Source organism: Glandiceps talaboti, chromosome 8, assembly GCF_964340395.1.
Source record: "Glandiceps talaboti chromosome 8, keGlaTala1.1, whole genome shotgun sequence".
In the NCBI taxonomy this organism is placed as follows: domain Eukaryota; kingdom Metazoa; phylum Hemichordata; class Enteropneusta; family Spengelidae; genus Glandiceps; species Glandiceps talaboti.
In genome coordinates, this window is record NC_135556.1 from 21,705,878 (window position 1) to 21,730,192 (window position 24,315).

The window sequence follows — 24,315 nt, forward strand, 5'->3', positions numbered from 1 at the left end:
ATACGGTAGTCACCTTTTCAGTTACCAGTGCTCTCTTGTGGTAGTAATATGTTGTGTGATACTGATATAGTAAAGAATCAGCTCCCTGTGGCATAGTGGTTTAAGCTGTCATGGGTTCAAATCCAACAGGCAACTGGGGATTTTCTGTGACCGACCCAAACCCAGGGTTAGTGTTCTACAGACTCAAAAAGCTAAGGATTTGTATGTCGGCCATCTTAGTCGGTAACAACTCTGTCACATTCTATCACCAGAGGGTGCTGTTTATTGAAAATTTGTATTCTGCAAAGTGTTTAGCAAAGACATTTGAAAGTTTTGCAATGCTTTAAACAAGACATCTATTTGTTGTTTTCTTTCAAGTTATCATGTCAAAGGATTAAGAACAAAATTACTATCTGTTTTTTATTCTTGTTTTTGTAGGTACAGGCAAACTAGGTTTCTCCTTTGTACGTATTACTGCCCTGATGGTGTCCAGTAATCGTCTATGGGTTGGCACTGGCAATGGTGTTATTATATCAATACCTCTGACAGAAGGTAAGTGTGTGCAACCAAAATTTACACAATTTCAAAGAGGTATGCGAAAATTCATTGTTGAATTACACATGTAGGGGGATACATAAGGTGTATTGTTCGTATGCAGTATCTTCCTCTGTGATGAGTGATAATAACGTTATTAAGCTAGCACTTTTAGGTCAAGACTGTATATGAGATTTAGTCATAATATTTAGCTGGCTTTGTGTGCAGTGTTGTGTGATACTATTTGTAGCCTTGTTCACACTATATGGATATCCTAGCTTGTTCATCTCCCAGATAGTTTTAGGCATTTGGTCGTAGAAAAAATTACAGTAGGCTGTGGGAGACATTTTTAATTAGGGTGAACAGAACTAGTGGCAATGACACTGCAGTTGTTTAGACCTTCTTTGTGTTTGCATGCAAGTTAAAGGATGATCCTTTATGATTGAATCTCCAAACCAACATTAGCTCAGTGAAAGGCCTCTGGAGGTGTTTTAGTGACGGTGTGAACATACAAATGTAGTTATCAACAGTTATTAAATTTGTACATACCTCTCTGTTTGCACTCCAGCCACTAAACCTACATTAGCAGGCAGTGCTGGTTCTAGACCAGGTGGTGTCATACGAGTGTATGCAGACAGCAAGACGGACAGTGTGACACCAGGCAGTTTCATACCATATTGCAGTATGGCCCAGGCACAATTATCTTTCCATGGACACAGAGATGCTGTCAAATTTTTCTCAGCTGTACCAGGTCAGTTGATGTTATTCAGTGGTCAAAACACTCTTTCCTTCAATATTTGAACACTGTCTCAGTTATGAAAGTGATTGTTTTCAACTCAAAGTTTACTACTGCAGGAGATAAACAACCATAGAGAAGTGGTAAGGGGTAAAAGTGGTAAGGGTAAAGTGGTAAGGGTAAAAGCCTTACACCAGAAATAGAGAACTGAAGTTAAATATTTGTGAGTTTTGTCATATCAGATTGATGTTATTTTTTGCAGGAGTCCTTCTATCCATGTTATTTGCTTTCATACATGCCTATATTGCTGTGCAGAACTCTCAAGTTGAAACAATTTGCCACCTTTTAGTGCTTCTTTTATGTGTAAAAAAACTTTTCTTAAAACTCCACCACAAAATCTGTCTATCTCACCCCTGTCTTCTTCCCTCATGGTAATGTTACTTATTATGCATATATCAAAAACAGCTCTGTGCATGCAAAGAACAATTAAAAAACAGTCGCTATGTCAAAATACCAAACATATATTATTTACTGGCTAGTATACTAGTATGTACTCATGAGAGATGCCCGACATGTACCTGTAGTTTCACACTTACCTTAACTCTCTCTACTTTCATAAACCATTGTTGTCTCATAGTAGTAGATAGAAACTACAGTTCAGTTCCCTATGTACGCTGTCACCTGTTACTGAAAACAAAAAGTTATCTCCATGCTTTTTTGCAAATAGCAAATGCGATCTTTGAAGCTAAACTGTACTAAACACAGTCCATGAAATGACCTTGGTTTGACCTTTCACCATCAATGTATTTAAAATATTTGATAAAAACATTTCTCACAAACTGAACTTAAGTAATTTAAACATGCATAAAATAGGGAAGACGTGATAATAGATCATACTTAAAGTTTGTTTGGAAAATAGTGATATGAATTTTTTATGGCAAGAATGGTGTGTGTGTGTGTGTGGGGGGGGGGGGGGGGGGTGAGCTTGGATGTGTGATAGTGCCAAAAATTTGAAATGTTTAATATTGGAAATAATTTGTAAATTGACCCAAAATGGCCACCAGAGAATCTAGTTGGATTGTCACTCATGTCGTTGATCATGAGTTGTATTGCTGTACATCAGGTATTCTTATTATTAATTGGTAAATTGAATTTATCATCAACCGTGTCTGTCTGTGGTAATTGAATAAAAAGTGGCTTGAATGTCTACTACCGGTAGATAACTATAAACCTAAGTTGGTTTCATCAAATTTAGTCTGCAATTAAGGTACACCATGACGTGGCGCCCTCACACATCAGAGGCCGGTGAGAGTGGAATGACATGATGTCTCGTACAGTCAAGTCTACATCAAATTCTACTGCTACAAAAAGTTTACTAACCTAAAGTTAGTGCAGTGTTGTGAAGACGATACCTACAAGTGTTTCATAATCAAATAAACCTTAGGAATTTGAAAGAATAATTTTACAAATTATATACATTATACATATTGGGTTATACATCTTGCACAGTCTGTCCTGTATGTTTGTATTTCAACTACCATGTTTATCTTAGAGTAAAATTTTGATAACTTCCTGAAGTGTTCTCTGTAAACTGTACAAACACCAAAGTTGTAAACAGCAGTAACAACAAATATGTGACCATAGTTTAATATGCTTTATATTTGATTTTGAAAAATAACAACTGATATTGATGGTGAAAGGTGTCAGGTTCCTGTGGTCATATCTTGACTTAAATGTTGTGATGCTGTACATGTCAAGTCCCTGTGGTTGTTTCGCAACTTGCTGTACATTGCAGTGTGCATAAATTGTTATTTTTAACTGGCATGCATAATTTGCAAGTAGTTTGAAAAAAGTTTGCATTCTAAACTTAACGATTGTTTGTCCAATATTGTGTTTTGCATCTTCCCCATTCTTTTTTCATGTCTTCACCTTTGTAATGCCGCCCTGCAATGGATAATTCAACATGTGAGTACAGTAATTGTGTATTTTGTACCATATCTCATCTACGGATTGACTTCACTATAACAACTCCGTCCTCCCATTAACCCTGACTCCCACCTCTCATTAACCCAGTTAACCAATCAACAACTCTCTAACCTGGCATGTTACATTTCAACTACAGTCACAGAATGCTAGGGCTGTACCAGCAGTAATCTTTTAGGAACAAAAAAAGTTTTCAGCACATTGTAAACAGGACGACATATTTTTAATCATTTTTTTGGAAAAGACTAGCAAAAGATACACACATCTACAATGTATATACATGTATGTATGCACATAAGATTAAGTGCATACATACACTGGCATAGGCATGTAATCTTGACTACAAATTCACATGCACACACTTCTACACATATATGTGCATGCACACGTACGGTACGTGTACACATACATGTACACATACAAACATTCACACACACACGCACACACACACACAACACACACACACACACACACACACGCACACACACACACACACACACACACTATTGTGAACTTGTAAGTACATTGTTGTCAGTCGATCATCTCCATCCCCATAATGGTAGGTCATTTTTCACCCAACATCATAATCCGATACATCAGTATTTCTTTCAACATTCTCAATGTATTCCATGTTTGTTGTTTTCTCAAACCTATCACCACCACCTTCAAACCTATTTTATCTTATAATCCTTTGAGTGACAAAATAGGCAGGTTTTAAATGTTGTCCTGTTTTTGCATTATACATTTATTGCTACTTTTCAGGCTTTGTATAAAGCCTACCTGAATATATTACATGTAGTATGAAAACTGAAATTAAAAAAAAAAGGTGTGCAGCGGGAATTCTTCTTTTCAATCATATAAAGTTAAGTTTGACTTGGCACAACTAGATCTTTCTTTTTTAGCACATTTTATGATTGTTAGCCACGCAATACCAAGTTATCTTTCTGTTTACTCTTTCCAGGCCGTCTCTCTATCAGCCTGCACATTTCTATATCTGTATCATGAATGAATTTAAAATATGAAAAAATTTTGCTGTTTAGCATACCTTTGTATGGAAATAGCTGTGAATGTGTACAAGCATGCAAAGGAGGTATCATTAGAATGCAAATCAGGACTGTGAAAAAAAAATGATGACAGTTTCAGGACTACATTGTTCTGGTATACTTCACTACTGATTTAGTTTAATGTTTTGGAACCTTTGTAATAGAGGGGAAGTTTAAATGGTCAAATTTACGTAGATTTCCATATTATTTGGTAAAAAACTGTGTTTCAAATACAGTTAGCTTTTACCTACTTGCCATCCTTAACAAAACAATGTTGTGTTATTGCCCGTTTTATTGTCCCCACATTCCATGTACGTGTACATAAACTTGTACATCTTTGATCATTTTTGCATCATAACCATTTATACATACCGTAGTATAATGTCAAAATGTAAAGAGTATTAAAACAACTGCAGTAAAGTAACCATTTGTAACATTATGTGTATTGTAGGTACAGCAACAGCTGGTGGTGTAACTACAGCTACCAGTACATCAACTGATGCCGTGGCTACTCAGACTCCATCTGATAAACTCTCTACCAAGAATATGCTAGTCTTAAGTGGTGGTGAGGGCTACATAGATTTTAGAATTGGTAAGTATTGATTTGATTGTGTATTGTAAAAATCTTCTATGTATCCAAGACGTTATTGGTCAATATTTTTGTCTCTTTTTTGTTCGTAGGATATGTAACAATATGACACAACCCCCATGATGCTTGGATGCAAGTGTGGCATACTCAGGGTATTTGCAGGAATGCTTACAGTGTTCTCTGCAGTCTTACTCTCAAGAGCGTAGGAAATGAAAGTGCAACAGAAACCACTGCAAGCATGAGTGCAAATACCCCTGAGTACCCACACTGGAACTCACATGGCATAGGGTTCTGTTATCCAAAACACAAGGAACAGTAACTGTATCAGTATTTATTGTCCAACAGAAGTTGAATAAATTGGCACCATTAATGACGAGTATAATATCATCTTTGTACTACCTATGATTGATAAATGCCTCTTATTTGCATAACCAGGTGATGGAGATGATGATGAAGATGCCAATGCTGGTAACTATGGTGATATGCAATTGACCACAACAAAGATAGCAAGATCAGAGAGAAGTCACCTTATCGTCTGGCAAATCACAGGGGTGGCACCTTAAACCATCCAGAAATCTAAAAGTATTGTTAAGACTTTCAAATCCACCATATCATTGGTGACAACTTGATGACTTAAGAGTGGCACCCCAAGAGAGATCTCCTTTCTTTTGTACCACGTGTACTGAAAACTTGGAGCATAAAGGCTGCCACCAACAATTACTGTGTTTAGACCACTTTAGAAGTCTACATGTGAGCAAAATTTAACTATTTTAACAAGTACATGTGTATGTTGGTATATTCTGGGCTAAGTGACTGCTGACGTTAAAGGCGTGAACAAAACCTGATTTTTGTTCAGGCTTTATAGCAACTGTTTACTGGTGCTTTTTTATTGCAATTTTGTTTGACCCATAGAAGCATTTTGTTCAAAAGTGGTGTAGATATTAATTTGTCATGCGAGTTACATTGGAATTTGTGTATAAAAGAAAATTAAAAAGACAGTGAAAAATGTTATATTAATGACATTTAACTGCATAAACTTTTTTTTCAGAGCCTGATACATGAATTTGTAATTGCATTATTGCAGGGACTGACTGTCATTTTTTTTTTATCAAACAGGGACAGTATAGATAATGTTATCAGTTTCTTGTCAGTTAAGAAAAAATATCTATATATCCATATAATATATATGACACTCAACTTGCCTATAACCATCCCTGTTATCTAATGATCTATAGCATTGAAATTAATAACAGTTTCTCTGAACCAAATATAGCTTGTTCTGAATGAAAAGTGAAATCTATGAAATTCTTAGTTGAAGGTGGAACACACATTTCAAGTTATACCAATAGTCTTTGAAAAAAACACTGATGGTTGTCTTTTATCAAAAAAAAGGGAAAAAAGGATGCAGTTACAAGTGTTCTACTTGGTTTATAAATTTTATTTTTTTTCTTGTTGAAAATCCTGTCACAAACAATGAATTCCGTTCAATTTTATCAGAAAATTAGAGGAAAATACTTTACATAAAAACTAAAATGAATACTAACCTTTGCCCATCATATGTAAATGAGTTCATTATTTAAATTACCATTATGAATATTGTGTCAAAGAACAAATTGACTAATTGACAAATTATCTGTACTGTCCATACAATAGTGCAATTTTTTTTGTTGAATTTGGGCCAATGAGTTCAGCCGTCTTATCACTTAACTGTTCATTGGTTTATATTTTTGCCTCAAACACAAATGTAATTAACTGTCTATTAGTTTTTCAAAATGTACCATTAAAAGTTGAAAAGTAGTTACAAGAATACCCCAAGGTATAAGATTCTATCCCCTGAATATGATTACATTCAATTTGTTTATTTTTTTCTATAATGTGTAATGTATATTATTTATTTGCATATCATTCAAAAGGAAATTAGTCCAGGTAGTAATAATGATCTTCTTATCTTCCTGGTGGGTCCCAGACCTAATATTTACAATAATGTTATGTATTTTTATGTTTGTGTACTTTTTACCTTTTTTGTTTCTGTTTTATTAGTACTAGCTTAGAGACTGTATGAAAGTAGCAAAATAATCCCACTAAAACTGCTTATAGTGTTATGTAGAAAGTTTGCTGCTGACTGGTTACAGCTGGTTGTAACCAGTTCATTCTAGTTCCTACCAGATTTAGCATAAGTCGTAGTATTCTCAGTATAGTCTGTTGTTGGCTGGCTCAAACTGGTTTGAACTGGTTAGTTGTCACACAACACAGCATAATCTAGTCTCACATTTATGAGATTGCTGTTGACAGGTTTAAACTGGTCTAAACCAGTTCATTGTCATTCCTAAGAAAATAACATGGTTGCCCTTGGTGTATTAACTCACTATTCAGTAGTTTTGAAGTCTATACATCTTAATGAATTCCAGACAATGACCATCGTGACATTGACACATTAAAAAGGATGCCAAGTTGAAGCTGTCATGAGATTTTAGTTTTTCTGGCATTTGCAAGAAAAAAAATGAAGTAACATTGTACAAACATTAATTAACATTCAACCATTACAGTGTCAAGACTTGGACCTTTTATAATTTTGACAAAACATAACCCTGACGACAAAAATGTACTCAAAAAATGGACATTGGTGCAAAACTATTAAAAGGCAACGTAGAAATCATATGCGTAGTTTGAAGTTTAGTTGACAAGTGCCCATAATTATGCCCAGTGTAGTATTAAACAGGCAAGACACAACATAACAGCATGTCAGTTGTCAACAACCTTGAGCTCCTTCAGTACCAGTGGCTTTTCCCGCCACAAATTAGAGTTCATTTGTTAAAATTTTCTTGTTCTGTCAATTTTTGGCAAATTTTATTTCAATTTTGGACTGGAATGATAGGAAATATCCTAATTTATGAAGTGGTGTCAACATTTTGACATAAAGATGATCAAATTTGAAGATATTTTCACTAACAATGATTTCATATGTCTAAGTACAAATATGCTGTCTGGTACTGAAGGGGGTGATAGCAAAAAACTATCCATGGCTATTTATTCCTGTGCTTATTCCGACTTCTTTATATGCTGAAGACATTATTCTGTGACATGTTCTATTCTTTGATGTGTAAATTATAAAAAAAGAAGGAAAAATAGTTGAATATGTTATACTTTTTCTGTGGAAGGTTTATTTCATATAACAGGGCCAACCAATACTCTGTCGTCGTCATTCTTTCCTTATGAGTACAACTTCTTTTGTTTCATTCTGGGAATGTTTCACAGCTCTACTCAAGTGCCAGTCATTTTTGTTCAAGATTTGCTGTACAATTTTTGGACATGAATAGTTTCCATCATACAGATGAAAAATGGCTACCCACTTGCATAATGATACTCACAAATGTCATTAATTTGCATAATTTTATATGCATATATAAGCATAATCTGCATAATGAGAATATTGAATGATGTTAAATATTTGCGTAATGACCACTGATTTCTGTCTCTTTCACTTGGACAGCACAAGCTCAATGTGGGAAGCTTAAAACACATAATAGATACAGGGCAAACTTAAAATATTCTAGTAAAATATTGACTCAAATTTCAAATTTATACAAGAGAAAACAGTTACCATACATTTTGACAATCTTTGGTTCACAGAAGAATGTTACACAGTTTGAAATTTATGAATTAAAGTTTGTATACTTATGCATGAACTTCAGATACTGTAGACATCAGTATGTTGTAATTCAACTAAAAAAAACTGGTCTGAATTCAATTTCTCATAGTCATTAGTCATTGTTAACATTTGTAAAGATTTTGAAGATATTACGATGTTTTGTTCACATTGTTGTTGGTTGTCCCTGCTATTTGAATGTATTTCTAATTACTGCAAAGTTTACTGTGTAAATGTCGAACTAAATGTATTAAGTGAAATAAAAGCACTAAGTAAATGCATATGTTTTGCCAATGTGTACGGGTAGATGTGTATGTATGTATGTATGTATGTATGTGTGTGTGTATATGTATGTATGTATGTATGTATGTATGTATGTATGTATGCATGTATGTATGTATGTATGAACAAGTATTTTTCGAATACCACTTATGGTTTTCCTATTACATCATACATGTACTATGAACACTTTATTGCAGACAAGTTTGAACAAAAAATATATGGAGGAAATAGAGAAACAACACCAGAATGTCACTGAAAGTGTTGACATAATCTTTATTTGGACTTTTTGAGTGTCTTCTGTGACATAACATTGAATACCATCACGGTATATAGCAATAAGTAGGATATATATATATACATATATATGATAAGACAAGAGAAAATGAAAATCACATTACTACACTTTGTACTGTACATGAAAACTAACTTGCACATTTAACATGAGTTACAGTGAATTAGAAAGTTAACAAATACACACACCATAATTTGACAAACAAGCTGAGAGCTTTTGACTGCAAACTATCAGTCTTGTTCACGCCATGATAGAGGGCGCTCTTTATTACGATCACCTCAAGTGAATGACTGTGTTGGTATATCAATATTTGTTTTTCTAATTGTAATACATGTTTTCAAAGATTGAATTCTGCCACTGTAAACAAACCATACATATATTATATAATCTTGCAAAACTGTACTAACCAAAATATACTTTTTTTTTCAACAATTTTGCCAGACAGGGTACCCTCTTTCTTATAAGAAGTACAAGAACTTCATATCATGGTCATTACAAAAAACATGAGTCAAGTTCTACATACACAGCTGTATATTTGGCCACAAAGGTATGGAAGCTATGTGGGTTTTTATTTAGAGGGGTGGAGGTTTTTTTATTTAGCGGGGTGGAGGTTAAAGGCAAGATTTTAGATAATACATGTGCATACATAATAATGCCCTCGATTTTGATATCAATGAGCTCCCAGGGTTTTCTGAGTACGGTAGTATATATAAATACTTCCCTCTACCCCCACCCCCCACCCCTACCCTCAAAGCAACAGCATTTCATCATACAAAGCTGAATACAGGTAATGTACTATACCACATTAAATAGTCACTATGAAACTATACGTCATAATGAAAGTCTCTGACATGTAACCATGACAACAATGTTGTTACAAGAATTCTACACATATATCCATTCCTGGACTCAATTCTCATTTGTAAATCAAAAAAATAAAATGACAAAATTTTTTTGTTTAACAATTGTCTGTACTTTCTTTGATACACTTTGTCTACATCTGTGAGTGTTTTGGTCCCAGTAAAATGATGACACATACCTGTATTTCATAAACTCAACCAGTGTTGTTTGTGTTAAAGACCAGTAGTTGTAACAACAAGTTTTTTTTATAATCTTTGTTCTTAATTTGAACTTATTGTACTTGGTAAAGTATGTATAATCATCTCATAATCAAATCCCTATCAAATATCAAGTAAACAGTCATCATCGCTTTCACAATTTTACTGACCTAATAAAACTCTGTTAACCTGGTAAAAGCTTGTCACAACTTTTGGAAACCCTTTGAGTTTAGTTTTGTTGAGACCATCCAGTTTTTTGTTGGTGTTTTCCACACCTGTTTACACATGGACATCAAGCCAATGTCCACATTACCATCAATGACAATTTAGCTGATCAGGAAGATAACACCATTTTGGTGTATTTACAGTTGATACATAAACATTCTGCAAATTAAGTTACAGCTAGGAGGACTTAAATGATATTTCAAATGTAAATCATACTAAGGTACGTTGTATGGTTTAATATTCAAGCTAAAATGACACTTTTTTCTGAATCATTTTGCCATTAGAATATTCTTTTTCATAAAAATCAAAATATTTGTAAACTATTAAATACCCTGATAACATTATTTAACTAATTATTTTAATCAACCATCAATTATCTGATTGTCCCAAGTCAAATACAAATAAATCTATCTCTAATCACATCATCTACATGTAGTCTACAATGGAAGGTCATTGTGTCAAAGGTCAGGGGTCATTTGGTTTGATTGACATGTGTTCTAACAATACAGTAATGCAGCTATTGTCATTCTGACACTACTAATAAACTATTAATTTCCAGACTACCTGTGTCAAAAATATCAATAATGACCTAGGATGATCTAAAGGAGATTTCGCCAATTTTCAGATAGAATTTGTACCAAATAAATTAATGATAAACGACACCCTTACTTAATATGTCCTCTACCTTTTAATCACTGTTACTTGACTTCAACTTTGGGCTTGCAAAATTACTTTCAAAACAAAATCAATACAAAAATACCCTCTAATGCATGTTTTGCCATCGCTACATGTATCATTCTCACAAACCAGAGCCAATATTTCTTCCGTGAGACACTGCGAAATATCAAGAATTGTGACTCTTGATGGTGTGTCTTGGACGGTGTTGTAACAGAGGCTATGGTTTGTGACGATGATACGTATCAACAGACTAAAATTGATACACTGTAATCTGAATGTTGTGCAGTTTTGAGTAATGTACTGCAGATGCAGTTTTGAGTAATGTACTGCAGACAGCACCACAGTCTTATCCATGCTTGTCAGGATCATTTCCCAACTTGCAAGGAATATTCTTTTGAACCCCACAATCATCACAAATATGAAAATATTTTCATTTGGGTTGTCAAATCTACGTAGAATAACAAATGATTACATAAACTGATACGAAAATAGATTCAAAATAGCACCTTCTTGAAATTAAAGTTCAATTCAAATACTTAACGTAACACAAAAATCCAAAATGTCAAATTTTCACTTTAATTGTTTGTTTTTTCCATTCCATCCTTGAACGTCTTCTTATGAAGACCAAAAGAATAACTTTTCATTTTGTAACTAATCATAAATGGAAAAGTTTTCCAACTACCATTTCATCATAAAATTACATAAACAATGGAAGTACTTTTAAACAAAATACAGTATTGTACAAATTAAGGACCTGAATAAATCAATCAAATTAATACTCTGAAATTCAAACATTATCGTGGTACTTTCATAAAGGGGACACATTCCAGACTTTATTTTCATAAAATTAACAATTACAAAATAATGACAACTTATCGTATGATTTTCACTATTTAGGTAAATAATTCCATCAACCAAATACTCACAAAAAGGACAATTTCTCTACTGAATTAATATCGACAAGGCAATGAAAATTTTCATCAACTACTTTCCCCATCATTTCAATTATACTGTCTTTATCAAATTTCAAGCAATGATCTTTGTTATTTCTTTCACATTTACAATTCTTTACATTGTCATTAAACAATAAGTAATATCCTGGCGGTAAAACCAGCAAACAGACAGTTTGACAAAGCCTGTCAAATGCTGAATAGGTGAAATGTTACTCATAAATGATTCCAACCCTTGGTCGTGGTACACAAACTAATTATTACTATCACTAAGTTATCTAAGGAACATAGTGTCCTGTATCAACATGTCATTGTTAAGTTCAGATGTCCCTATCAACCCCCGATATGGCACCCTCTAGCAACATATTTGAAGATGATATAGTATAGTTGCGGCTTCTATCAGCATACAAGAACAGAATATAGTGCCCTCAACTCAGTGACCTCATAAGAGAATTTGGCAACCTTCATCAACATGTTATAGAAAGATAACCTGATAGCACAACTTTTCTAACATGCCACTGGAGGTTATAACACAAATTTACCAATATTAATAGAGGTGATATCTATCAACATACAGGAATATATTTCCCCTATCATCGTTCTTTTCTGTGATACACCATGAAAAAGGCCTATAATGCCATCTTGTTGGTATTCATGTCGTGATGGTATTCATGTCAGTACAAACGACTACATTCCCATACTTTCCTAAAACTGAACAACAAATCTTTCCATTAATTCAAAACAATTTGTGCATCATATAATTATGACGATACATGATTAAGAATGACTTTGACAAATGAATACAAATTGAAACCTTAAAGGTCAAAGGTCAATATGTAACACATGACAAACGACATGACACATTGCGACTTGTTCAAGTTGTGTGGTACAGACAGATCTAAGAACTGAAAACTAACTAACGAAAATATTAACATGGCATTCTGTTTGTTATACCTGACTGACTGGAAAAAAATTGCTGCCAAAAACAGAATCCTTTCTGCAGCGTTTCTGTTTGTGATACTCAATTGTCTTGAAACATTGACACAAAAACATGTAACCCTTTCTGTAGTGTTTCATAACATTATAACATGGTATATTAACTTTCTACCAAGCAGATGTTGAACTTTAATTTAAAAAAAACATGTAATGACAATCTGTAATAACGACAATGGTGTTGATATCTATACTCAATGAAATGAAACTAGGGGCACTAAACAAATTGATGTAATATATCGTAATACTAGAGGTGCTATGTCAATGCAGAAATGTAACACCAGAGGTCGCTGTTGATCAAAACGGTGGGATCATAAATTAGATTCTGTTCTCTGCTGAAACAACATATTTCAATGTGTATGAAGACAGGCAACAACAGACGTCACCACATATGTCTACTTCATTTACTTTGAAAACAAAGCTATCTTTCAGGACAAGTTTTACCTGGATACACTTACTTTCTACTAATATAATATACACTAACATTGACACTTGTAATAGATTCAGTATTTTTTTTTTTTTGAGTTCTTTGTTGTTTTTTTCTAAATAAAAGATGAGATGAGATATGTCACATACTTAGACACTATAGCCTTGTGTTAAACGAAAACTTGAGATACCATGTATAACAATAGATTTCAACAAAATACATTAAGTGACATGACACCTGGAAAATTTGGATGAATATGACATTTCTGTAAAATAACATCAAGTTTTATGGACAAGAGATTGTCACAACAAGTGTACGAGGCTGCCACATTACCACTAAAAACAATGTATTAGTCTTAAGCCTGTATTGTTCGACCTGCAAACCTTGCAGGGGAGCCTAGATTCTTAAGTTTGTTGCTATAGAGATCCATGACATCAGTGTTAGTATCCATGGCAACCGGTGTAGTTAGCCCTTCGGAAGTCAAGGTTTCTGGCATGAAGCTGTGTTGGTGGACTTTACCGTCGTACCCACAGGTCAGCATAGTGTTGTCAGTGGGGCTCCATGATAAACCACGGACGTAGTCTTTGTGCACCCTGCTTCTATAACTAGACAGACAAGAAAAACAACAACATACATTTAAAACAAGACAAATTTTGTGAGGGTAGTGAAGAATACATCAACAGTCAGAGCATACAGTCATTCATAAACAAACACACACAGTCTCAAGCAAGTTGAACTTTATTCTTTAAACTAGACAAAAAGAGACAAATTGTTACTTGAAATTTCCAGCTGTTCACTTCAACCCTTTTTTTTCAATGGGTCAACCCTCTCAACAAGAGCAATTCATTTTGTACGTACTTGGATCAAATATTTGTAGTCAGACAGAAAATTTCAGAAATACATTGAACAAGGTTTTAATTGTGTGCTAGGTGTTGTGTGAAAAAAAGACAAAATATTCAACATAGCAAACTACTGTTTGGTCCATTATTAAGAGGGAGCAAATTGTTGATGGTTACAACCACATATAAGAAGGCCTTCTCTTTGAATTAAAGTAAATAAAAATACGAGTTCAACTAGACATCAGTTACTTACATTGTTTTTGCTGCTTGTGAGATGTCAGTTAATGCTACAGTAGAATCATCTGACACAGAGCCCAACCAATGAGAACTGAAAACAGACAAGATATGTAAATAATCTGATAATGCCCAACCAATGAGAACTGAAAACAGACAAGATATGTAAATAATCCGATAATGCCCAACCAATGAGAACTGAAAACAGACAAGATATGTAAATAATCTGATAATGCCCAACCAATGAGAACTGAAAACAGACAAGATATGTAAATAATCCAATAATGCCCAACCAATGAAAATTGAAAACAGACAAGATATGTAAATAATCTGATAATGCCCAACCAATGAGAACTGAAAACAGACAAGATATGTAAATAATCTGATAATGCCCAACCAATGAGAACTGAAAACAGACAAGATATGTAAATAATCTGATAATGCCCAACCAATGAGAACTGAAAACAGACAAGATATGTAAATAATCTGATAATGCCCAACCAATGAGAACTGAAAACAGACAAGATATGTAAATAATCTGATAATGCCCAACCAATGAGAACTGAAAACAGACAAGATATGTAAATAATCCGATAATGCCCAACCAATGAAAATTGAAAACAGACAAGATATGTAAATAATCTGATAATGCCCAACCAATGAGAACTGAAAACAGACAAGATATGTAAATAATCTGATAATGCCCAACCAATGAGAACTGAAAACAGACAAGATATGTAAATAATCCGATAATGCCCAACCAATGAGAACTGAAAACAGACAAGATATGTAAATAATCTGATAATGCCCAACCAATGAGAACTGAAAACAGACAAGATATGTAAATAATCCGATAATGCCCAACCAATGAAAATTGAAAACAGACAAGATATGTAAATAATCTGATAATGCCCAACCAATGAGAATTGAAAACAAACAAGATATGTAAATAATCTGATAATGCCCAACCAATGAGAATTGAAAACAGACAAGATATGTACAAAATAATTTGATAATGAAAACAAATGAAACCGAAACACAAGAGATTAAAACTTTCAATGATACTAGTATCCTTTGGGTGTTTTTTTTTTTTAGATAATTAAACTCAAGATACTTACTACTTCTTAGAGAAAGCTACTCTGTTGACAGCCCTGTTATGTACCATCTTTTCTGTAACCGTCTGTGTCAGATTTCTCATGTCTTTTATCAATATCTGTCCACTCTCCATACCTGATTTATCAAAACAAAACAGTTTACCACAATAGGGGAAATATCAGAAGAGTGACAGTTAGTGTCAAATATTAGTTGATTCTGCCATGACAATGACAGGTGATTGGAATCCATTTTTTGTCTGTTTCTGGCATCATGCATAGAAGCATCAAAGTGCAATGGAAAACATTCTGTGTTTACGCCAACGGTTGTAAATATTCAATGTGCATTTATAATTTCACAGAGAAACATGAGTTTATAACTTACAATCAAGTCAAGATATTGTCATGGGTGATGTATTTTTAAAAAAAATTTAATTAGTCATAATGACAGTATTTATACTTTCATTCCAAAACAGAGAAATTCCACAGACACCAACGAAAAGAACTAACCAATAGCAGCCATGTGTTGACTATCTGGTTGCCAGGCAGCACAGGTCGGCGCAGATGTAAAGCGTTCATTTTTTACAACATAACTGGCAGGCTTTGCTTTTCTTGTGTCCCATAGTATACTGCTACCATCCTAAAATTATACAATTCCATTAAAATAATCACAAAATCTCAGTATTATATCAATTCTATTCTTGTCTTGTTAGTTTGTTTGTTTGAAATCTTTTCTTTCCAAAAGGGGGAATATTTTGAAGTTTTACTTCTGGAAAAACGGTATGTGAAATAGCACATACCAAGTCCTTGTTCATTACTCCATCCATCAACTGTATAAAATATTTAAATATTAAGAAATACGTAAAATTTTGTTATTGTACGTACAATAACAAACTTGTTACACACTTTCTAGCTTTTTGCAATTTATTGAGTTACCAACAAGGCATATGTTGTTTCATACTGTTTTTCATGTCGGAAAACAAAGTAGAGTTGTATTATGAATAAAAAATCCAGAATAACTATCAATGTATCATCTAATCACCACTCTAAACCCAAAAATATTTATACATTGGTGAGATTAATTCACGTACCTGTGAACAAGATAGAAAGGTGTCGTTATTACTATTACTCCATGTAACACACCAGACGGTATCCAAATGAACCCTGTATGTACTAACAGATGTCTGACTCTCCAAGTTCCATACCTTGACACTAGAGATAAAAAACAAAAATAAATTTATGAAGAAAAATTATGGCAACTGTCATCAATATGTATGCAGTTTTGATATTATTGAATTAATTGCTTACATTATGCAATCAAACAGCCTCCTCCCACCAACAAATAACAAAAATTCCACATCGGACAAAAATTCCAGTAAATCCCTGTAGATTCTTTCTTCTTTGCAAAATCAGGTTAGATATATATACTACCAGTTTCCTTTGTTAATAATTCACTTCAGACAATTTCTGTGTAGAATCTGGCCTGCATAATATATATCACTTGTACAATATTCTTTACTAAATGTGTCATATTACAAATGTTGGTCTATAGTTGGTCTATAGTTGGTACTTATGGTATACTCTTTCATTTAGTAATGTCTGTGTAATTGTGAATTCTATAACACATCTTCATTACCACCAACAATCCTTAGAAACTGATGGTACAGATATCGTAATGGTCCCTTGGGATTTGGTATACCAAACCACAATCATTAAGACTAAAATCACGTCAGCGATTCCCTTACAAGTGTTTTTAACAACCCTTCAGATAGATACTACACTGTGTAATGTTATACAATGTGTAGTGCATCTAAAGATCAAAAGGTTTTCAGTTTCCATGGTAACGTTGGACTGCAATCATGTCGATGTAAATGTACATGTACATCACCATACACTCAGAGTGTGTTTATTACATGTTGTATCACAATGGATATGCCAACATATAAATTGCAAACAAATTAGGTCAGATTTCGTTTTTTTCAAATAACCCTGTCCTAAAAATGGTAATTTGACATTTTAAGGTCACTTAAACTAACACTTATTATTTGAAAGATATTCTCTTTTCTCTTCACATTCAAATATTTAACTCTTAAATTGGTAATTTTTACATTTAAATGTGTAATTTTGTTTGGAAGATATTCTTAGTTTGTCTTCTACATTTTAGTGCCTACATTATGTTTTTTCATTTGGAAGATTTTTTTTGATAGTATTATGTCAAATTAATAATTTCATTGTCTTTTCTCTTTACAAATGGCAGATTGGTAAAATACAGAATGCTTCTGGTATTTTAAGTTTATTACCAGGTTGTAAAAGATACAGACTTGCTCCCATCCCAAATCACATAATGATAATGGTCAACATTGATTTCAACAGTAATTACTATTATAGTCTCTTATTCTACATGCTTTCAGTTGGATGAGGTAATTTGACAAATTACATCAACACTTTCAAATTCAACAACACACTTACAGCATTACATACACAAAATGACCAATCTACAATTAATGAATCAAATAGTTCTTTGTGTTTGTACCAGCCCAACATAACAGGGCAAGCTATTGAATTATTTAATGAGAAATAAGACTGTATACCAAGTTACAAGTAGTGTACAAAAACACCAAGCCAAGATTATATACTCATTTCCTACTTTTCTTACAACTAGCTAGAATACTGTAGTATATCTTGTATGATATGTTAAAGTTGTGAGTTAGTTTGTAAAATTCCACAGAATTGGTTACAGGTAAAAATCATTTCTGTCCATCTGTCTGTCTGTCTGTCTGTCTGCCAGTCTGTGTCTGTTTGTCTGTGTTTGTCTGTGTCTGTGTTTGTCTGTGTGTGTGTGATTGTGTGTCTGTGTCTGTCTGTCTGTCTGTGTCTGTCTGTCTGTCTGTAGAGCTATCATGACTTAATTTAAAATTTAGAAGTGAAGCTTGGCTTTCATTCATTCAGAAATCAATTTTTCTAACATCATAAGTACTGTAGCTTCATTTTATGGATAACATTTCCCCCACAAAAATATCAAAAATTTGGTAGATAATTTGACACTTGGGGTGGTTTTTTTTTTAAATTCAGTACTTTGATAAGAAATCACAAATTATGCACTTTTGGATTCACCACAACATACAAAATTATCAGGAAACTCCTAGATATACATACAGATGATACAGTAATGTCAGTATATGTGCACATGAATTGTAATGTGAAGATAGGTCTTAACAAATTGAACCGGTGATAAATGGATTTATTAAAAAATTCTATAGATCCATCTTTCCCATCATATTAAATCTGGCAACTTTGTACACTTTAATTCACTCTTAATGGTTTGCCTTTTATTTCTTAAACACTTTACATGGCACTGCGGTCATTTTATTAGTGCCAAGACTAAGATGAATTTTTCACAGCGGAAAGATGCATGTACCTGCAGGGCATCTATTGTAATCACACGACAGATTCCTTCTTAAGTGCATATATGACCTGAAGGTAAAATGTGCACGAAGGTCATCAAGATATTTGCCATTACGTTGGTTTCAAGGCATCTTTGTACCATTTCATCTACTTCATGATTACGTCAAAGTACAGCTACATCTACCTCGTGTGTGTACCAATAAATTGACAGCTTTTATATTGTGTGCAATTTGTGAAAATAAACAGATCATGTTAACACTGTATGTATGTTATTTATTATATGTATGTACGTACGTACGTATGTATGTATGTATGTATGTATGTATGTATGTATGTATGTATGTATGTATGTATGTATGTATGTATGTATGTATGTATGTATGTATGTACATGTATGTATGTATGTATGTATGTATGCTATTTGTTATATGTATGTATGTATGTATGTATGTATGTATGTATGTATGTATGTATGTATACATGTATGTATGTATGTATACATGTATGTATGTATGTATGTATGTATGTATGTATGTATGTATGTATGTATGTATGTGTGTGTATGTATGTATGTATGTATGTATGTATGTATGTATGTATGTATGTGTGTATGTGTGCATGTGTGCATGTATGTATGTATGTATGTATGTATGTATGTATGTATGTATGTATGTATGTATGTATGTATGTATGTATGTATGCATGTATGTATGTATGTATGTATGTACAGTGTATGTATGTACAATGTATGTATGTGTGTGTGTGTGTGTGTGTGTATGTATGTGTGTGTGTTTGTGTGCATGAGTCTGTATGTGTGTAGATATATGTATACAGTGTAGATATAACTATGTATATATGCATGTATCAATATTAAATTAATAAATTAAATGTATTTATCTACATTTGTGTTTTATTAAAGATTTGAATAATTTAATTTCCTTTAATTTATAAATTACTAACTGGCCTTAAATATTTCAGTATTATTTAGATGAAGATACCCATTTCACCATAGTGAAATTTATAATCCAATCCAAAATAAATGTGCTGTTTTCAGTTAACAGATTGGATTTCCAGTTCTTATCTACCAGACATTTGAGACTTTTAAATGTCACAAATAATCTTTTCAATTAAGTTTCTTTCATCAAGGATAGATAGGGTCTTTTGACATATAGGATAAAAGGCCTTAAAGATGTGGAATGTCTGTTAAGTGCATAGTGACGACAATGTCTCTAAAAATAACTATTTACCAAGATTGTACATTTCTGAGATCTTCTTTTTAATAACAACCTAGAAGACTATAAGATAAATCCATGGTGATTTACTTGAAGGAAGCTGATAAGTTTGCCTATTATATCTAGAAACCAAAAATGCAGAACAGTGGACTGACTGTATGGTACAATGTATATACAGAATTGTCTTCAAGCTAGGGAGTCACAGTTGAATATAGGAATATGGTTAGACCACTTAAGCTAATAGTTTTAAAGCATAAATACAGAATAATGGACTGGTTGTACTCTAGATATTCATGGGAATCAGGGGATAACAATAGTGATCTAAACAGGGTTAGATCACTTAACAAAAGGTTTTAATTATTTGCAACATCGGCATGTATGCAGAAAAGTGAAATGACACGAATGAATGCAAAAAAGTAAAATGACAAATAAATGAATGCACAAAAGTGATTAAGTGACACATAAATGAATGCAGAAAAGGGAAATGACACATAAATGAATGCAGAAAGTGAAGTGACATAAATGAAGATACACATTTTTCTTCAAGCTAAAGAGTTATAGGGATAGGAGCAGGGTACCCTCTCCCCCTCTCCACACACATGCATGTGCATGCATACACACGCGCACAAACATACGCAGGCACGCATGTGCACACACACACACACACACACACACACACACACACACATACACACACACACACACACACACACACACACACACACACACACACACACACACGACAATATTCTATCTCATATTTGCACTTCAACTGGCAACCTGACAACTTTATGACACAGCTTGTCATAAACAGTTTTACTAAACTACATGTGACAAAAAAACTGTGTCAGATATCTTACCTCATGTCTGCACTTCCACTGGCAGCTTTGTTCTTCCTCATGTTCAGACTGACAGTGCTAGCAGAGTTGTCATGTTCATATAAGTTAAACAAATTCTTGAAGCTTGACTGACCATCCACTAACTGCCAAACTTCAATTGCACCTGAAAACAAGTCATCAAATATGGGCATATAATAGAATATTAATTATCATCCAGCCACTGATTAACAGTCGAGAGCAACACATGTAGGTTTATATATAGTATTTAACACATAAGAGTGAAATCAATAGATCTTGGTAAACTGAATACCTCTCATGCAATCCATCAATCAATAATAGTCAGTGTTCCAAAGTAAAGACAAAAACCCTCTTGCAATTCCTCAGCACTCACTTTACTGATAAATCAAAAACAGTTTTTCAAACCATTTTACAAGGATTTCAAAACTGTCATCAGACAACCATTTTTGTTCGTTTCAGTTCTTATATGCCAAAAACTGATTCCTCCAGGGGATACAAGCCTTTCCAAGCCTTATATAAATAAAATACATGAGAGGTAGCTATTACAAACATGCAACCCTGTGCCTTTTATCAAATTATGAAATAGAAAACTTACAGTAACCAATCAAGGATCTAAGTGGATTGCATGTTTGTCTTTTGGCACACACTTCTATATGTACATGTATACTGTGTAACTATCAATTACTTCCTCACATAATTTCATTTGTTCAGAAAGAACATTCACTTTCATCAATATACATAAATTTATACTTGGCATATCTTTTATTTATGGGGGTGAATTTTTAACTTCAATCTGAAAGACTCAGTAACAAACAGTCCATAATATATTATCAGCATTATTAAACATAATTATAAACTATAATATATGCAATGTTTATGCCTTTTGCACTTATATAATGCTTTTGATATCATTATTTTTTCTCTGTTTTTTGGTTTTATTGTCACTATTATAGCCAATCTCTCTCTCTTTGTGTGCCAGTAAATCATTTAATGTGGCTCATATATCAATGCACATAGTCTAGATTTACTGTGATATTGAATCATCTGTAAAGAGAGATCTTAAGATCTGATGGAAGATAGCACTAGACTACAATGTACACAGTCAATCTTCTCTACATTAACACAACATAATATAACATAAAGGCAGTTTTGGGTCAATAGATTCAATCCATTTATAGAATGACCTCTGTACATTGACAGTGCAAGATTAAGGGCAATGCTGAATTGATTTAATCTACTACATTCATGTTAATCACAGGAAATGGAAATCAAATTTAATAAAAAAATGTACTCCAAAATTAATCTCCAGTGTATAGAATACAACAATAGTGGATATTTACACAAGGGTATGTTTGATAGACTAATGTTATAAAAATTGCAAGTTTCATCCAAACATTTGTATACATTGCTATAATATAATAATATCTAATTTGAGATATCCTCCCAGCCTGTTACAATGTATAACATACAAGAAATGCTTGCTATGTATACAGATATCTGATTAATGTCATCAATATAATTTTCATATATATATATATATATATATATATATATATATATATATATATATATATATATATATATATATATATATATATATATATATATATATATATATATATATATATATATATATATATATATATATATATATATATATATATATATATATATATATATATATATATATATATATATATATATATATATATATATATATATATATATATATATATATATATATATATATATATATCTGCTGTGAATATCTTATTCAATTCAATTTCAGTGCAGGAAATGAATGAGAACTGGTGGTGACCTATTCTCAACTAAGATTCCGCATGTGATGCTTATTCAAATGTTAAAAATTCTGTAAGGGGTGAGATCAATAGTTCACTGTAGAATTAATTTTTTTAAAACTTAATTAATCATTCTTTTCGTTGAGGGTTGGGGTTTCGTAGTTGTCATCCAACAAAAAAGTCTACCATTAACAATAACTTTACCTGAATCTGAAGCTAGAGCTAGTCTGCAATCATCAATCCATTCCAAGTCTACAACACCAGCCTCTGTGGCTACTCCAGCACTACATTTCAATATATCTGGTGCAAAGGATGGATCTTTATAAAACCATAGTGACCCAGCCCAATAACGTCCCGTCAAACCAGATGCCCCAAACATCACAGCTCCATCTGAAATCAATGAAAGATTTTCTTAAAATGCTGAGACTGGAGAAGCTTACTCTCGGATTAAAGTAGTAGTTATATTTTAATTATTTTTACATCTTTTAGTTTTAAGACAATACACATTTTCAATTTAACCAAGAAAAATAGAAAATATATTTATGCATGATACAGGTGCCATTAACCAAATGAAAGTACCATAGCAGGGCAAAACAACGCAGCGTTGCTACTTGTAATTACCTCGAAGGAGTATCTTTATTTCACATTGATATTATAATTAAAGTCCTCCATTCACATGCGATATGCACGATGAAGATATTTCATTTTCCAGAGTAAATTTATGGAATTGCAGAAACCAAAAACCCAGTACAGTAGCCACCCCATGACGGCCTGAACGGTACTACTAGTAAACAATGAGGTGTAATTTTATATCATACACACGAGTTGATGGGATTTAGTGTATGTTAAGAACACGTTTAACAATCAAGTAATATATACTTTGTGAGTTCATTCAATTCCAATGTAAAAGACAGCGAACGTACGTCAAGAGGAGATTCATCATTGATGGATGGATGGCGAAGAAGACCACGTTCAAATACTCACCGCTGTTATGTTTGATGACATCTAAGTATTTTTCCATTGCTGCAGGTACGGAAGCCATTATTGTAATGTGTGTAACTAAATCCTGTCTGTTATTTAGCTAGTTTACCGACGAGCACAATCGGTTTTCCTGCACATCCACTTCTGACCTGAACTGAATCAGTACTGATGAGTATCTCGCTCTCGCTAGTATCGTGTATTCTCGTCACATGTGCCACTGACTGACCTGTCGTAAAAATTAGTCTACTTTACGGCATATAGAAAGATGACGTTTTCTTTAAATTTATGCCCATTTGAGAAAAAATGTCACTGATTTCTTATTTTCAAGTCAAGTTTGTTCACTAAATACAATATTCCCACGAGCTTTCATCTTTTTATCAATATTGAAAAATATATGAACTACTAGCCATATACAGCGATAAGTTCATGCTGATTGGCTTATACTAGTTAGACTCATTTGTA

General features: G+C 33.1%; 2 protein-coding genes across 7 annotated transcripts in view; one reads left to right on the top strand and one right to left on the bottom strand.

Moving 5' to 3' along the window:
• Nucleotides 1-8,746, top strand: part of LOC144439489 (C-Jun-amino-terminal kinase-interacting protein 4-like) — a 41,692-nt gene extending 32,946 nt beyond the window's left edge. For 5 of the 6 annotated variants that reach the window (XM_078128778.1, XM_078128782.1, XM_078128783.1 and 2 more), the window contains 4 exons: nt 418-531; nt 1,082-1,264; nt 4,727-4,867; nt 5,300-8,746. In XM_078128778.1, coding sequence (XP_077984904.1) covers nt 418-531; nt 1,082-1,264; nt 4,727-4,867; nt 5,300-5,427 — 566 coding nt within the window. In that variant the 3' untranslated portion in view covers nt 5,428-8,746. The remainder of the gene's footprint in view (nt 1-417; nt 532-1,081; nt 1,265-4,726; nt 4,868-5,299) is intronic. The other variant, XM_078128779.1, reaches the window with a different exon arrangement.
• Nucleotides 8,747-13,770: 5,024 nt separating this feature from the next.
• On the bottom strand, nt 13,771-24,000 carry LOC144439511 (methylosome protein WDR77-like). The gene is made up of 8 exons (XM_078128807.1): nt 23,857-24,000; nt 23,077-23,262; nt 21,077-21,218; nt 16,671-16,791; nt 16,090-16,219; nt 15,607-15,718; nt 14,508-14,582; nt 13,771-14,020 (listed from the first exon to the last, which is right to left on the bottom strand). Exons 1-8 carry the CDS (start codon nt 23,912-23,914, stop codon nt 13,771-13,773), a joined length of 1,074 nt encoding a protein of 357 aa, XP_077984933.1. The 5' UTR covers nt 23,915-24,000.
• Nucleotides 24,001-24,315: the final 315 nt, after the last annotated feature.

What these genes read in the sequence shown, in the direction of transcription:
- LOC144439511 (XM_078128807.1), bottom strand. Translation starts at nt 23,914, where the DNA reads ATGGCTTCCGTACCTGCAGCAATGGAAAAATACTTAGATGTCATCAAA. An exon ending in TCAACACATGGCTGCTATTG is followed by an intron (nt 15,719 to 16,089) that starts GTTAGTTCTTTT and finishes TTGATAAATCAG; the next exon opens with GTATGGAGAGTGGACAGATA. An exon ending in GTAGCTTTCTCTAAGAAGTA is followed by an intron (nt 14,583 to 15,606) that starts GTAAGTATCTTG and finishes GTCTGTTTTCAG; the next exon opens with TTCTCATTGGTTGGGCTCTG.